This window comes from Crassostrea angulata, chromosome 1 (assembly GCF_025612915.1).
Source record: "Crassostrea angulata isolate pt1a10 chromosome 1, ASM2561291v2, whole genome shotgun sequence".
Taxonomy (NCBI): domain Eukaryota; kingdom Metazoa; phylum Mollusca; class Bivalvia; order Ostreida; family Ostreidae; genus Magallana; species Magallana angulata.
Window position 1 is genome coordinate 31,172,095 of NC_069111.1, and position 16,142 is coordinate 31,188,236.

General features: G+C 37.5%; 3 protein-coding genes across 3 annotated transcripts; all 3 read right to left on the bottom strand.

The window, feature by feature from the left end:
• Window positions 1-925: 925 nt before the first annotated feature.
• LOC128193185 (E3 ubiquitin-protein ligase synoviolin A-like) lies at window positions 926-2,747 on the bottom strand. The gene is made up of 5 exons (XM_052866514.1): window positions 2,599-2,747; window positions 2,251-2,371; window positions 2,079-2,157; window positions 1,737-1,802; window positions 926-1,438 (listed from the first exon to the last, which is right to left on the bottom strand). Exons 1-5 carry the CDS (start codon window positions 2,685-2,687, stop codon window positions 1,263-1,265), a joined length of 531 nt encoding a protein of 176 aa, XP_052722474.1. The 5' UTR covers window positions 2,688-2,747; the 3' UTR covers window positions 926-1,262.
• Window positions 2,748-5,535: 2,788 nt separating this feature from the next.
• LOC128192120 (uncharacterized) lies at window positions 5,536-11,565 on the bottom strand. The gene is made up of 2 exons (XM_052864579.1): window positions 10,991-11,565; window positions 5,536-10,570 (listed from the first exon to the last, which is right to left on the bottom strand). Exons 1-2 carry the CDS (start codon window positions 11,563-11,565, stop codon window positions 5,536-5,538), a joined length of 5,610 nt encoding a protein of 1,869 aa, XP_052720539.1.
• A 597-nt stretch (window positions 11,566-12,162) lies between these two features.
• Window positions 12,163-14,212, bottom strand: LOC128155265 (E3 ubiquitin-protein ligase HRD1-like). The gene is made up of 5 exons (XM_052816892.1): window positions 14,093-14,212; window positions 13,354-13,474; window positions 13,175-13,262; window positions 13,000-13,065; window positions 12,163-12,507 (listed from the first exon to the last, which is right to left on the bottom strand). Exons 1-5 carry the CDS (start codon window positions 14,179-14,181, stop codon window positions 12,335-12,337), a joined length of 537 nt encoding a protein of 178 aa, XP_052672852.1. The 5' UTR covers window positions 14,182-14,212; the 3' UTR covers window positions 12,163-12,334.
• Between the last annotated feature and the right edge of the window lie 1,930 nt (window positions 14,213-16,142).

Below are 16,142 nucleotides of genomic sequence, written 5' to 3' on the forward strand. Positions count from 1 at the left end.
CCCCCCGTATTGACCACGGGTTCCTAGCAATGAGGCGTGGACCTCCGTTACTTTTTTGTCTATCAATCGCTATTGAACACAAAATCCTTAGTTTCTTTTTAATTCAGTACATCTTTTTAATTTCAGTTAATCAATATATATTACATAAAGAGGGGTTGTTATCATTATTATTAAAGATCATGTTTTTCTATCATTTGGATACCCCTCCTTTTTTCTTTGTTTTTAAATTTTCGTAGCTCCCCCTAGGGCTCAAAATAGGAAAAATGAGAGCATGTAACAACAACTGTTTCCTATCAGATTTGTGAGTTTGACCGTACAGTCAAATAATACTGCATAAAGGAAAAAAAACCTTATATATATTAAGTCAACAGATTTAGCAACTGTGTGATTCATTAAAAATTCTAATATGCAAGATAGAAGCAAATGCTAAAAAACTAAGGTTTACATATGAAATCCAATTTGAAGATATTTAAAGCTTTGATCTCCTCTTATCAAAATTTTAAAAAAACCAACAACAATATAAATAAAACATGGAAATTTTGTCTTTGTTTTGAGTCAGCAACAAATATAGTTTAAACGTTTGTTGATCGGCATTTAAAAATTGATTGAAACATTTGATAATGCGGTCTAGCAAGTTGTATTAAGCTTTGCAAGTTAATTCGGTAATGTAATGTAATGTAATAAATGTTAACCTGTTATTTATGCTTGATTTAATTGTTTATATGGTACAGAAATTAAGTTTGCAAAAGTATCAAAGTATTAAATTATATTAACTTAATATTCAATACAATTTAAACATGTGAACTGAGAAGACGTATGAAAAGGAGAAGCACTTACCTTGTCTCAGCAAAACAGTTTAAAAAATAAATAAAAAAAAGTAAAATAAAAAATGACAAAAAACCAGGTTACAAAACATGATTTTATTAAAATTATTTCATTATTACACAGTTTACATGCATCATAAAACTAAAACCATATGTATATATTTTTGTATGTTCTCTATAGGGTAAATTGCTAGAACTTGTGTTGATACCCATTGTATATCAAATATATTATATATTAACAATAAAAATATGTTAAAATCATATGTGTGTATATACCATTTTCATTTGTATTCTTGCAATATGCACAAACATATATTAAATTGCCAAATAAACATACATAAAAAATATCACAGAGGAATACAAAATATAGATAAACCAAACCTTAGAATTAAAATATAAAATAATCCCCTTTCACAACTATATCGTCTTTAAAGAGATCTAAACATTTTCACTTTGTGGTATTGACATTATACTGCATAATTCTATCTTATGAAGATTTGGTGAATCTTCAATATTATTTTTTTCTGGTTGGTCCGAACACACTCGACGACACCCCGGGCATCGAAAACCTCTGGATCTTATAAACCATTCCCTTATGCATTGTTCATGAAAATCTGAAAAATGTCGAATGCAATTAATGCCTGATTAAGTATAATGAAAATGCATTCCTGTAAAATGATTGACAATAGTCTTTCATTCTACAAAATTATGTTTATTTATCCTAAATTTAACTACATAATTTCATATCCTTTCGAGAAAAGATTTTGTCCATTTGGAAAAATTGCATGTTCAGGAAGTGACGTCGACGTTAGCCGAAACAAGTGACATAGTTTACAGATGTATCTGAAGGACCCATAATGATTTTAATTTAAAATGCAACCTGTACATTAAGTGTGCAATTATTCCACCTACCATGTTTACAGCTAAGTTGTATTGCTAATGTATGCATTGGTGATAAACAAATTGGACAATCGTTATCTGGAAAAAAGACAACAAAGGAATCAACAATAAACACCGAAAATAGCAGATTAATAAAATACTATAATCGTATACAACACTAATTAGCGTAATCGTTACAATTGTATTTCATTACCATTATTATTATTGTACCATTCTTTGCAGAATGCACATATGTTTGAATATAAGCTAACATACGTGTACTTAAATTCAGAAATCAAATCTGACTTGTTAGATATATTAATAGTTGCAAAAAAATGATAATAATGAAATACATGCACTATATAGTATCCTTACCCAACTTGTCGTGAAGGGTTTTGAGTTTTCTTGAGATGATGTCATCAGAGATGATAGGTTCTCGTTCTGAGATATTTTTCTGAAATATCGAAATCTGCCAATCAGAATCGGCCAAGATGTGTGACACTAAATTTTGAAAGTTTAAAAAAAAAGGAGAAGAAATATATCTTACATGATTTGTTGTGGTAGAGGTAACACAGAAACAAACAGTAACAACCAGGATGATCATACAAATGGTTAAAACGGATGTTATAAACAGCACATCAGCAAAACTGAATTTAACGCCATTCAACCTGAAAAAATACACTTAAGAATATTACATTGCTTTCCAAAGCAGGAAGTCAAAAATACTGTATAAAAATATGTTAACATATACAAACTCATGATAAACAATCAAAAGATAAGAATAAAAGATAAGATCAATACTACGCACATATAAAATGAAAGTGAATGTTGATATTTCACAAACCAGTTTCGTAACTAATAATTATCTATTATTTTGTATTCTTGATACACTTACGTTTGCAGGATTATACAACAAATAAACAACAGCAATGCACCCAACTCCAAACACAGAAAGCCATAGATACGAATCCTTGTGCATTCCATGTTCTTAGAGGCAGTGTTCTATCATTATTTTTAAATATCTAGGACATGAACTTGCTCTATATATAGAACTGATAAAAACAGGCACTTAGTTGTTAGAAATTATTTCTAAATAGGTCAATGGCATAAATGGGTATTTCGAATCATCCATCCAATGCACATATCGTGTTTCTCGACAGTTTAAATTATAGCTATGTAAAGAAGGAAACATCACCAAATGAAACCACCCAAATACAGTCATCGCCTGTATGTGTATTTGTCATAGTATATATAGTTGTCGTTCTATTTTCGTTTCGCTCTATGCATTATCATTTCACAATATTAATTGCAATGCATTTTATCGCCCAAATTACTAAAACAGTACAAACAATATATGGATGATAATCAGAACAATTATAAGTTTACACTCTAAAGTGTTTATCATTATATACGGAAGGAGAGAATTAAAAGATGGAATACGAAGTAAATTAAAAGATGTTCTTTAGTTTTTAACTACCTTAACAATGTACTTATGCAATAATTTTTGGGCGTACACTTAAGATATTCATGTAAAATCAAAATCATTGATTTCAAAATATACCACTATTTGCAAATTTTATCCAAAGCAAAAAAGAAAGCTATCTCTATTTATGGCACGCCAAATTCACAAAGATGAGCCAAACATAGTTTCCCACCAATAAACTATAGTTTACAACCCGTAAACTAGTCTATAGTTAATGCATCGTTAACTATAGTTTTATTTTTATCTGTAAAACTGTATTTAAAGGTTGTATAATTATAGATGCTTATAAAAGATTATCTATCTGAAAATAAAAGTTAACAATGAATTTTGCTGATGGATATAAATTCACAACTGTTAATTATAATTTGCATTTGTTAACTATAGTTAGGAATAAGTAATCATAGTTTCACAAATCGTGTGATAACTCTTATTATATTAAGAGTTGTAAACCGTAGCTTGATTAGCTCATTTCTGTGAATTTGGCGTTCCATATCTATCAGTCTTTTTCCCGCTAGCATTCCTTTGATACAGGTAACACGGTTTGTTTGGGGTTTTTTGCTATTATTGATAATCATTTTTACAGCTTAAAATAGTCAGTTCTACTTTTGAAATACTTTTTTATTGTATTTGTTGAATGTTAAGTTTGCATTATTAACCGTCTTGGCACACACATTTAACTCTGCAAAATGAATGTTAATTACAATGAGCCACATACGATTTGTCGATCGACCATGTATGTATTCATTTGAATTTAAAATGTCTTCTTTTATGTATGTATTCATTTGAATTTAAAATGTCTTCTTTTATGCATGTATTTATTTAAATGTAAAATGACTTCTTTTATTTATTGAGTGGAAAAGAGATGTGAACCGACAGACGCGATACATAAAAATATTGTAAATTTTGATTTTGGTGATAAGCACACATTCCGTTTCTGAAAATGGGAATGTAATTGAACATAATGAAAATCTGTGTACTATTACCTTTCATTTGGTATCCAAAAAACTACTCAGCATGAACAAAAACAGAGGATATGCGGTTGAGTATATTAGTATACTGGGTATCAAGTGATAATTCCCATTTATACTTATGTGATGTTTCACATAAGTACCTAAACATTTTATTTGACGTTTTCCCCTCGTGTAATCTTTGTAACAGCAGAATAATTTAATGAAAAATTTAAAGGAACATGAACATAACAACCATTCATTATTTTTTCTACTAAAATAGGACTTTCTATTCGGTATTATTTGTTATGGCATCAATGTATAAAATATACATCAAAAATATATATACATCAAAACTGTAAACATTTCTTTTAGTCGATTGAATGTTTTTCAAAGCCTTAATTGAACTTAAAAAAATAATGATACTGAATTCAACTGAAACAATAATCTATGAAATAAAAGTTATGACGGAAACAAGTTAGATAAATTTCATAATGTGTCGGCAAAACAAAACTTGCCTAGGTCATTAAGACCGTACGTTTTACTCTTTTGAAAATCGACAATACATTCGGGTGAAGACAGCAAGAAATACCCGTATGCTTTGGATAACTCATCTTTGCTAGCCAAGAATCCGATTATTCTCATCTCATATGAGAAGAAAGTATTGGAACCTTAGCAAGCAAAAGCGTGAATGATTTAATTTGAATAAAGAGATAAAATTTAAAAATTACAATTATAATTAAAGTACATGTGTAACATTTGTTCTGCCCCAATAAAAGTCGGACTCACAAGTGTCGGTGAAATCAGTTTATTTGGGAGACAGATAACCGTCTCCGACGACGGTAAAAAGCTGTAACAAAAAAAATGTAACAATCAATGACTGGTACAGGTTTCCATACAAAAAATATTAGGACAGAGTTTGCAATTAGATTATGAAACCTTACACATATGATTTAAACAGTTGAATTCAGTCTATTCATATGATAAACAGCAAGTTAAAGTAAATTAATCAACTGCAACTCGAAATTAAATGACCAGAAATATGATGGACAAAATGGCGCCCCATACACCGAGCACATGGTAAACATAAAATACAAGATTTCAAGAATATGCATCGCTTAGCATTACTGACATGAAACATACAGATAATTCACATAAAAATATGTTGAAATAACCTAGTTTACAAATGTCAAAAGACTTACACTGTGGATTACAAGCCTCGATACAGAGAATCAGAGTTGTGCATACATCGAGTATGGCGCGGTTTTCCAACATAAAAAATTAAGTCGTACGACAAATCTTTCGTAACAAAAAATAAAATGTACACGAAACATGACACTCCCCGTCTGATATATAAAATTATATCACACAAGATTTGAATACAATTTAGTACAGAAAACATTCAGTTCTCCAATAATAAAATGAGTTCCGTCACTGGTCTGACGTAAGAGGTGGTCTTGCCGTCCTTGCTGACACGTACTTCAACCTTGCGAACCAAGTTGTCCTTGCCAGGAAACGTTGCAGTAATGCGTCCAAGCGGCCAGTTGTTGCGATGGGTTTCGACATCCTTTAACAACACTATGTCACCAACACTAATGTTACGTTGACCATGATGCCACTTCTTACGCGCTTGCAAGGTATGCAGGTATTCCTTCTTCCATTTGTCCCAGAACATCTTGGCGAGGTGCTGTACTCTCTTCCACTGTACCTTGAAGAGGTCCTTAGCAGTTGTGTCGCATACAGCTTCGGTCGGTACATCCGTCTTCTGAGTAAGCAAAATGCTTGGGGTAAGGACAAAGGGCGAGTCTGGATCTGACGAAACGGCGGTAAGTGGGCGAGAATTTATGATCGCACTTGCCTCGGCCAGAAAGGTGGTAAGTACCTCGTGCGTAAGACCCTGTGCTGAATGATCCTTCAACATGTTGTCCAATATGCGCCGTGTCAACCCTATCATGCGCTCCCAAGCTCCACCCATATGGGATGCATGGGGCGGGTTGAAAATCCAGGTTGTTCCCCGAGAGTGCAGGAAATCCTTGACCTGACGATCTTCCACGTTGATTGCGTCGATCTGTAGAGGGTCGGTAGCGCCAACAAAGTTGGTTCCTCTGTCGGAACGGTACTCCTTTGCCTGTCCTCGTATGGCTGTAAAGCGCTTCAGGGCGTTGATGAAGGATGATGCGGACATCTCCTCTACTACCTCGACATGGACTGCGCGTGTCACCAGACATGTGAACAGTGCTGCCCATCGTTTGCCGTTGGCTGGAACTCCCCGAGTGCGACGAGTCACGACGTCCCAGGGCCCAAAGATATCTACTCCCACCGAAGTGAACGGTGGCTCTCCTGGCAGTATGCGGTCTGTAGGCAAGTCAGACATCTTCTGGGTTGCGAAGCTCCCACGTTGTCGCCGACAAGTAACACACTTGTGAATGAGGGACGAAACAAGGCGCTTGCAGCCGGTGACCCAGAACCCACAGGACCTGACCTTTCCCTCCGTAAAGTGGCGCCCTTGGTGTTGCACCAGTTGATGGTATTTGCGTACAAGTAAGGTCGCAATGTGATGCTTCCCCGGTATCAGTATAGGGTTCTTGCAGACAGTCGCATCGTTGAGATGTCTTAAGCGTCCACCAACTCTAACAATACCATCGTCGTCGAGGAACGGACTCAATGCAAGAATGCTGCTATTCTTCGGCAATGGTTGTTTGGACCTCAGACAGTAAATCTCCTCACAATAGACTTCTCTTTGCACTGTCTTGATAATGTAGTTTTCTGCTCTTTGAGAGTAGTCTATGGACTTCGGTAAAATCTGTGATTTACCTCCCTTTCTGCTTATGATGAATCGCTGGAGCAAGGCGATACCCTCGACCAATCTGTCCCAGCTGGAAAATCTCTCATATCTCTGAGTTCCAAGCATAGGTTCACACTCAGTCTTCAAACATACAGGTCTGACTTCTCTGTCTGACAGAGGTTCCTGTAGGGGAAACCCTTCTGCCTTGGTTTCGTCGTCAATGCGCTGCAGGTGAGTAGTTCCTCTAAGCCAAGCACACTCTCCAATGTCCTTAGGAACTACGCCTCTAGTGCCCTCGTCAGCAGGGTTGAGGTGTGTCGGCACAAAGTTCCACTGCGACGGCTCACTAAGGCTTCTGATTTTCTCGACCCTGTTGGAGACGTAAATAAAAAATCGTCTCTTATCATTGTGGATATACCCCAATACCACACGACTGTCGGAAAAATACTTCACCGAGTCGAACATTATGTCCATGTGATCCATGACTATCTGCGATATCTCAATGGCTAGAACAGCTGCACAAAGCTCTAAACGGGGTATGGTATGGCCTGATACTGGTGCCACTTTAGACTTCCCTAGTAGAAATCCAGTCATCGCAGAGCCATCTTCGTAGTACACCTTCATGTAAGAAACGGCAGCTATGGCTTTCTCTGACGCGTCCGCATATGTCCACAGTTCCTTTCTTACTGCCTTGCTAAGATGTACCACGGTTGTTCTGGGTATGTGGATCTTCTCCAACTCCTTCAGAGATGAACTCCACTCTTCCCAGCTTGCCAGAATATGGTCCGGCAGCGGCTCATCCCAGTCTGAGGTACAGGTCACTACGTCTCTAAGAATGAGTTTCCCGCTGATGATAACAGGTGAGAGAAAGCCTAATGGATCGAAGAGGCTGTTCACTGTCGACAGTACACCTCTGCGTGTTGTGGGCTTGTCATCAGTAGAGATGCGGAACTCGAACATATCACTCGACAAGTTCCATCGCATACCAAGACTCCGTTGCACGAGCTGGTCCTCATCAAGGTTCAGGTCGTAGATGTCCTGTGCTAAGTCTCGTGGCTCAAACGCCTTCATGACATCCGCGCTGTTTGATGCGAACTTGTGGAGCCTTAGGTTCCCGTATTGCTTCAATGCGTCCTGGGTTCTGCACATCAGGTCTACTGCTTCTTGGCTTGTTGAGCATGATGTCAGACCATCATCAACGTAGAAGTTCCTCTTGATGAACTCCTTGACATCAGGTCCATGGCTTTCCTCAGATAGTTCTGAGATCTTCCTGAGGCCCAGTGTCGCTATGGCCGGAGAAGGACTATTACCAAAAACGTGGACCTTCATTCGGAATTCTGTTAGTTCCGTTCCGATCTCGTTGTCCTTGTACCAAAGGAAGCTGAGAAAGTCTCTGTGCTCTTCTCTGACGGTGAAGCAGTGAAACATGTGCTGCACGTCTGCTACGACAGCAATCATCTCCTTCCTGAAACGAAGCAACACTCCAAGCAAGCTGTTGGTGAGGTTCGGGCCAGACAGCAGTTGGTCGTTCAAAGAGGTTCCCTTGAACTTCGCAGAGGAATCAAATACGCCCCGGATCTGGTGAGGTTTCTGAGGGTGGTAGACCCCGAAGAGAGGAAGAAACCACTGCTCCTGCGTTGACTTGGAAGTGGGTGCTTTCTCAGCATGATCGTTGTCGAACAGCTTTGTCATAAAGGTCGCAAAGTGTTCCTTCTTTACTGGATCTCTCTTGAGACTTGCGTCCAAGGCTCGTGCACGTCTCAGTGCAACCTCATAGTTGTTTGGTAGTCGTAATCTTGGTTGGCGGAAGGGTAGGGGAGCTACCCACTTTCCATCCTCACCTATCAATAGTTCTTTGTTCATGATGTCCATAAACATCCTATCTTCCACTGATGATCCCACTTTGTTATCATCTGGTGTGCGTCTGAATAAGTGTTCATCGGATGAAGTGTCAGATACCCGTAATCTGTTTGTCACATCTCTGGTTGGAAGCTTCTCTCTCACGGATAAGTACTGGGCACATGGTTCAAGAATAGTTCCACGTCCGCTGTCCGTGATGAAGGTCTTGTACACATTCGCAGCTCTTGGTCTGTGTTGTCCAGACAAGCATGTGTCGCCGATGATCGTCCAACCAAGGGGTGACCTCTGTGCAAATGGTTCGTGGTCACGTCCTATGCGCTGCTCAAGAACATGGTGGACTTGAGGAAGGTCTCTTCCTATCAGCAACAGAATTTTTCTTGAAGCGTCAATGGGTAGGATGTCGCCGGCTATATCCCGCATGTGCTTGTGCTGAAGAGCAACGTCAGGTGTAGGGATCTCTTGGTAGTTGTTCGGTATTTCATCACACTCTAACGTGCACGGCAAGGGTAGTCTGGTCTCACCCCTGGCTGATTCAATATAGAGTCCTGAGGCAGTTCTCCCGAAGGTTGTCACTTGTCCAGAACATGACGTCATCAGGTAAGGTATTGTCTCTGTATTGATGTTCAGCAAGTCAAACAATTCCTTCTTAGCCAAGGTCTTGTTACTCTGGTCGTCAAGCATAGCATACAGAGAGACAGCTCTTCCATCATAGGTGACAGTCGCGGGAACAATTCTTGCACAAGATTTTCCCTTAAATTCCTTCCCTACTTCTGTGCAGTTGCTGTTTATGGTTGTGACGTGCTGTTCTTTTGTTACTTGCTGACGCCTAGGAGCCTCCTCCCCGCCATGAACTGATGAGGCCCTTCCAGTGGTAGGAGCTGGTGACGAATCAACATGGAGAGACGTAGTGTGGAACTCACTTCCGCATTCCTTGCACATGATGGCCTCTTTACAGTCTTGTTTCCTATGACTTGCGGAACAACACCGAAAACAGAGTCTGTGTTCACGGAGCAACTTCATACGTTCTTCAATAGGCTTGGCCTTAAACACTCGACAGTTATTGACACTGTGTTTAACACCCGGACCGGTGTGAATTATACACACATCAAGCTTCGGCTCGCTCAGATTTCCGGATCCTGTTGGTTGATACACTGTGGTTTTCTTCGTGTTCACTCTTCCCCTTGGAACGTTCATAGGCTGCTTTTCGTTGTGGTTAGCGTCAGTGTGATACGCAAAACTTGGGTCGTTTTTCACTCTGCTCATCTCCTTCATGAAGTCAACAAACACACCAAAGGGTGGAAACACAGTCTGATGTTCAAGCTTGTACTTCATGGCTCTGTTGGTCCATTTCTCCTGCAGGCCATACGGAAGTTTTGAAATGATGGGTCTAATCCCTGAGGATGAGTCTAGATAGGCCAACATTGCACTGTACTTCGGATCCTCCTTCAAAAACTTCATCTCCATAAGAATGTCTGACAGATCGTAAAGTTTTTGATGATCTCTGTTGCCAAGCTTTGGGAAACTCAACAGTTTGGCTCTTACGGATGCTTCCACATGTTCTGGTGCACCATAGCGCTCATCCAACCTTTCCCAAAGTCTTCTTAGTCCTCTTGAGATGTCGAAGATGTTGGATGTCCTCATGCTTGTTGCGTGCTTCTTAGATTCCGGACCTAAGTACTTGATAAGAAGGTCCATCTGCTCGGAGTCCAAGACTTGAAGCTCATTCACTACACACATAAAGCTGTGTTTCCAGGCACTGTATGATTCTGGTCTATCGTCAAAGTGAGTAAGTCTGGAGAATAGCAAGTCCTTCCTCAGGAGGAATCGGGTAACATCAGTTACTTGTGGTCCCTGATCAGTCACAAGTGGTGATAAGGGGTGTGAGGCAGCCACATACGGTTGTGCGACAGGCACGTGAGGGTGTGCGGTAGGCACGTGAGGGTGTGCGGCAGGCACATGAGGCTGCGCGGCAGGCATGGATGGCTGTGCGGCAGGCACGTGAGGTTGTGCGGCAGGCACGTGAGGTTGTGCGGCAGGCACGTGAGGTTGTGCGGCAGGCACGTAAGGTTGTGCGGCAGGCACGTGAGGTTGTGCGGCAGGCACGTGAGGTTGTGCAGCAGGCACGTAAGGCTGTGCGGCAGGCACATGAGGCTGTGCGGCAGGCACGTGAGGTTGTGCGGCAGGCACGTAAGGTTGTGCGGCAGGCACGTACGGTTGTGCGACAGGCACGGACGGCTGTGTGTCAGGAACCAAAGGCTGTGCTGCAGGTACATAGGGTTGTGCATCCGGGTCAAGTTGAGTCGGATCGGAAGTACCGGTCAGTAGTCCTGGCGATGCAGAAGGTTGACGTGGAGTGGATTGATCCTGTCCTGGTTTAAAGTTGCTGACTTCGCCTAAGGAACTCGTTCGTCTCTTCATAGGTGACATCTGTATCATGGTCGATTCAAAGGCTTGACAATCAGCTTCAGCTTCTGCAGCCTCTCTCTCGAGATGTAGCATTTCCATTGCAGCATCGAGTTCCACTCGTTGTTTCCTGAGCTCCAATTCTCTGGCGGTGTATGCCATCCTAGCCTTTGCTCGGCTTACATCAGCCCTCTTCTTCGCTAAGATGTCGGCAAAGGAGTCCTCATCCTGATAGTACTCTTCCTGATACTCCTCTTCATCTTGTGTGACGTACTGCCTCTTGCCATCAGTCGTCTGTGATTCCCGGGCATCCTCTGTAGGGTCAGGAGTGACCTGGGTGCCCTCTGTTGAGTCGGGAGTGATCTGCTCTGCTGAGGTAGACATCCTAGTCTTTTTACTGTTCTGCCCCAATAAAAGTCGGACTCACAAGTGTCGGTGAAATCAGTTTATTTGGGAGACAGATAACCGTCTCCGACGACGGTAAAAAGCTGTAACAAAAAAAATGTAACAATCAATGACTGGTACAGGTTTCCATACAAAAAATATTAGGACAGAGTTTGCAATTAGATTATGAAACCTTACACATATGATTTAAACAGTTGAATTCAGTCTATTCATATGATAAACAGCAAGTTAAAGTAAATTAATCAACTGCAACTCGAAATTAAATGACCAGAAATATGATGGACAAAATGGCGCCCCATACACCGAGCACATGGTAAACATAAAATACAAGATTTCAAGAATATGCATCGCTTAGCATTACTGACATGAAACATACAGATAATTCACATAAAAATATGTTGAAATAACCTAGTTTACAAATGTCAAAAGACTTACACTGTGGATTACAAGCCTCGATACAGAGAATCAGAGTTGTGCATACATCGAGTATGGCGCGGTTTTCCAACATAAAAAATTAAGTCGTACGACAAATCTTTCGTAACAAAAAATAAAATGTACACGAAACATGACAACATTTATCTTATAAATTTAAAAAGTTGTCACTTGCATACATGCTATTGAATGACTTGTGTTCTTTTAAAAAAAGATATGTCAATATACCTATACATAGACAGATATACAAAAAAGTATATAAAAATAATATCAGTCTGGAATTTGCGTAAAAACAAAAACAAACAAAACAACATTTCTAAACGTTTTCAATGAGAGGAAAGGTTGAAATGTCGTCTTTCTTTATCGTTTGAACAACAGATGAAACATCTGGTGTTCTCTCTGTCTGGTCCAAGCACTCTTGGCGGCACCCTGGACAACGAAAGTTCCCGGATCTTTCAAACCATTCTCTAATACATGATTCATGGTATTCTGAAGGGAAAAAAACCCAATATTAAATACAGTTAATAGAGAATATGATATAATGAAGAAAACAGCGATAAAAACATATACAAGTACTTTATTTTTTGTGTGGAAGTATCATCGATATTTTACAATACTTATACTCTGACGTCACCTGTAAAGTTAATGTATACCCGGTATCATGCAATGTCAGAATGGAATTGTAATAGTACCAATAAATACTTAAAGCGGATCTTACATTCTCATTCGAAAAAATACATTTAGTTCAACGGTTAGATAGTTTCCAAACTTATTCCGTTTTGGCACTGCTCTGAATATCCCTGATCTACTTGTACCTTATTATATTTTTTGATAAGCCAATTATGGTAGGGAGAATCAGTTTACGGTTTTTGATACAGTATACTTTATTCTAAATATAAATTGATGCAATAAACATAATCATTATTTTGTAATTATCATGTTAATCGGCATTTTGCATAAGAATGATATGATTTAGCTAACCATGTTTGCAGCTCAGTTGCACAGTCAATTTCTGCGTTGTTGTCAGACATATTGGACAATCGTGATCTAAAAGGTAATATGGAATTGGAATAAGAATAGGCGAGTGAAATTCTTTAAAAATCAGCTATGTCTATGCAGAGTTGATGAAAGCATGCTTCGCGATGCACATTCTTACCCAATGTGTCGTGCAAAACTGTAAGTTTCCTTGTGATCACATCCTCTGAATCAATATGTTTACGTCGATTACGAAGTTTTAAAGTCACCTAAAACATCCAAAGTTTCTTAATAAATCTGTTATCAACTTTAGTTGATTATGCAGTAAATGAAATATTAACGAAAATAAACTTTTCTTACGGCAGGTCTGCAAGTTGGAGCCAGGCACAAGCATATAGTAATGGTCATTATAAAAAGACAAATAGTTAGCACAGATGAGATAAAAACGACATCTGAAACACTGAACGTACCGCCATTCAATCTGAAATTAAAACATAAAAGCAAAAAATCAAGGTTCAAAGTAAGTGAAACAGTTGAATATCACCGACAGTCTCTAAGACGGCAAGTGTTCACATTTTGGTAAACATATTTACATCCACTTAGCATTTTCTTCTGTTAAAAGTGTCAAACAAGCAAATTGTTTATGAATTGAATACACAAATTCTTTTAAAAACTTTTTAAAATTTCATTTATATTATTGATTGAAAAACCCTTTAGCAACATTGGAAACACGAAATGCACGGACTACCATTAGACTTCCAAATAATTTTAGTCGTAGTAAATTTTAATATGGTATTATTATTCAATGCAACATTGTGATCAACAGTAACGATAATTATCGAAATAGTTGATTTACGAAAGATTAAAATACAGATGTAAAAATGAACAATAAAATGCTATTTTTTGGCGGTTCACACGGGCATCATTGCAGAATATTATTTTAACACAAACCGCTTACGCAGTTTATGCAATGTTTTTGCATGATTCTTTATCTTCATATACCTACCTCAAAAGTTGCCTTTTAACATAAATAAAATAGAAAGTAAAATTTTTGGTTATTTTCGTTTTCTTTCGTGCTCTGTTCCATTGATAAACTTACGCATGTAATATAAGGCAAAAGACGAACATTAATAAAGCAGCCAACTCCAGGCACAAGAAACTACACAGAAGTTTTCCGGAGCATTCCATACTTCATTTTCATTCCATAGAAGTAGGTTACACCTGCTTGTTCTATATATAGATCTTATAAATACTTATTATTTAAAGGTTTTTCCAACTATGCTAAATCGGAACAAAGACTCAGGCTGTTTCGAAGATCAATTTTAAATAGAATAAAAACTACCACCACATCATTGATTTTCAATTTATTTTTTTAAAGGCATATATAAAACACGTATCTCAAACTTTGTACATAGAAAAAAAACAATACATCTACAGTCATACAGGAAGTGTTACGCCTAATAAAATATTAATAATTGGTATAAAACAATAATAATAAACAATAATTGGTATAAAAAAGATACTATATTAAATAAAGACTTTGCAATGAAGACAATACTGTAGCAGACTCATATTATGTTTAACTTGATATTATTCAACTTATGATTTACACGTTAATCTTTTTAAAATTGCTGAATACATGTATTTGCACGAATAAATATTCAATAGAACTATATTATATATGCATTATGACACTTATTTTATAGAAGGGCCTTCATTGTATAAAAAAGCCGGGTCAAAGTTTAATTTGTTTTTTTTTTTTAAATTTTCACGTGTGCTTTAGTTTGAGAGAATCTTCCCTCCACAAGTTTTTGACCAGTATGAAACGTTAGTTACATGCACAAGTTATTTCTCTTTGTATGAATACAAGGAACTTTAATATATATCGATTGTATATATAACATTGAAGTAGTCTTGTTTAGAATACCAGTATTCATATTTGTAGTACAGCATATTGTCATAACAGTGTCAAATGCTTATGAATATCATTATAAACCAATAAAAGACTTAGTAACATCAGCCCTAAGAGGTTTTTTTTCATCATATTAAACCTGTTTCAGTGACAAGATCGATAAGGGAATATTTAGTATAATTGAATTATATTAGGGGTGATAATCGATTGATATATTAAGTAAAAATAATTATGTATATCACATTCCAGAAACTAATGTCGAGAAACTATATGTTTACAAAACCTTTACTGCATAAATTCCACCAGCATATGATGATAATAATGATAACAGTACTGCAGGGTGTCCCAGAATATCTGATACCATTTGAAATTCGTGTAAATTAAATGATAATTGTCAAAAAATTGTAAATTGATAAAATAATAAGTAAACTTTTTAACAAAATTTTCAACCCCCCCCCCAAAAAAAAAAACGGGAGAAAAATGTGTTTTATTAGAATTATGATGTTACAAAATAGCATCATATTTCTATGGCTGAATTGAATTTTAATCAAGATAAATCGGTCAAGAGATTAGTCATCTTCCGTTTTAAATTGTATTATCAATCACATACTACTCCTGATAAAGTTGTATGAATAATAAAAGAAGAATACCAACTCAACAAGCAACAGATTCCTTAAATTGTGCAAAAACGTTGCTGTACAGTTGTTGACGTTGTCATTGATAAAAAAAGGACGTCATTTGGAGCACTCTCTTATGTGCTTTTATAAACAATGCTAAATTGTTCATAAGTGTATGAATGTTCGTAAAATTTATTGAGTGAAAATTTACATCATATACATTAATGAAAATGCAGATGATTTTCGCTAAATAAATTTAATCAAAAGTTATTGAAAGAGTAAATAGTACATATATTCTGGGACCCCCTGTATTATGAAAACAAGAAAAAAAATTCCACACCTTCTGAGTCCATTTATCTATTTTTTTTTAAATAACTTTGAATTTTTGGAGGATTACGAACTGTACAAGACGAATACACATCTCTCAACTTTATCAATAATCAAGGTCATGTGGAGTACTAAATAATATGCACTCACTGCAACAAAATGCAACAAAGAAAAACAACTCAAAGAAACCATCAATTATTTTAAGTCTGTCTGTCTGTCTGTCTGTCTGTCTGTCTGTCTCTCTCTCTCTCTCTCTCTCTCTCTCTCTCTCTCTCTCTCTCTCTCTCTCTCTC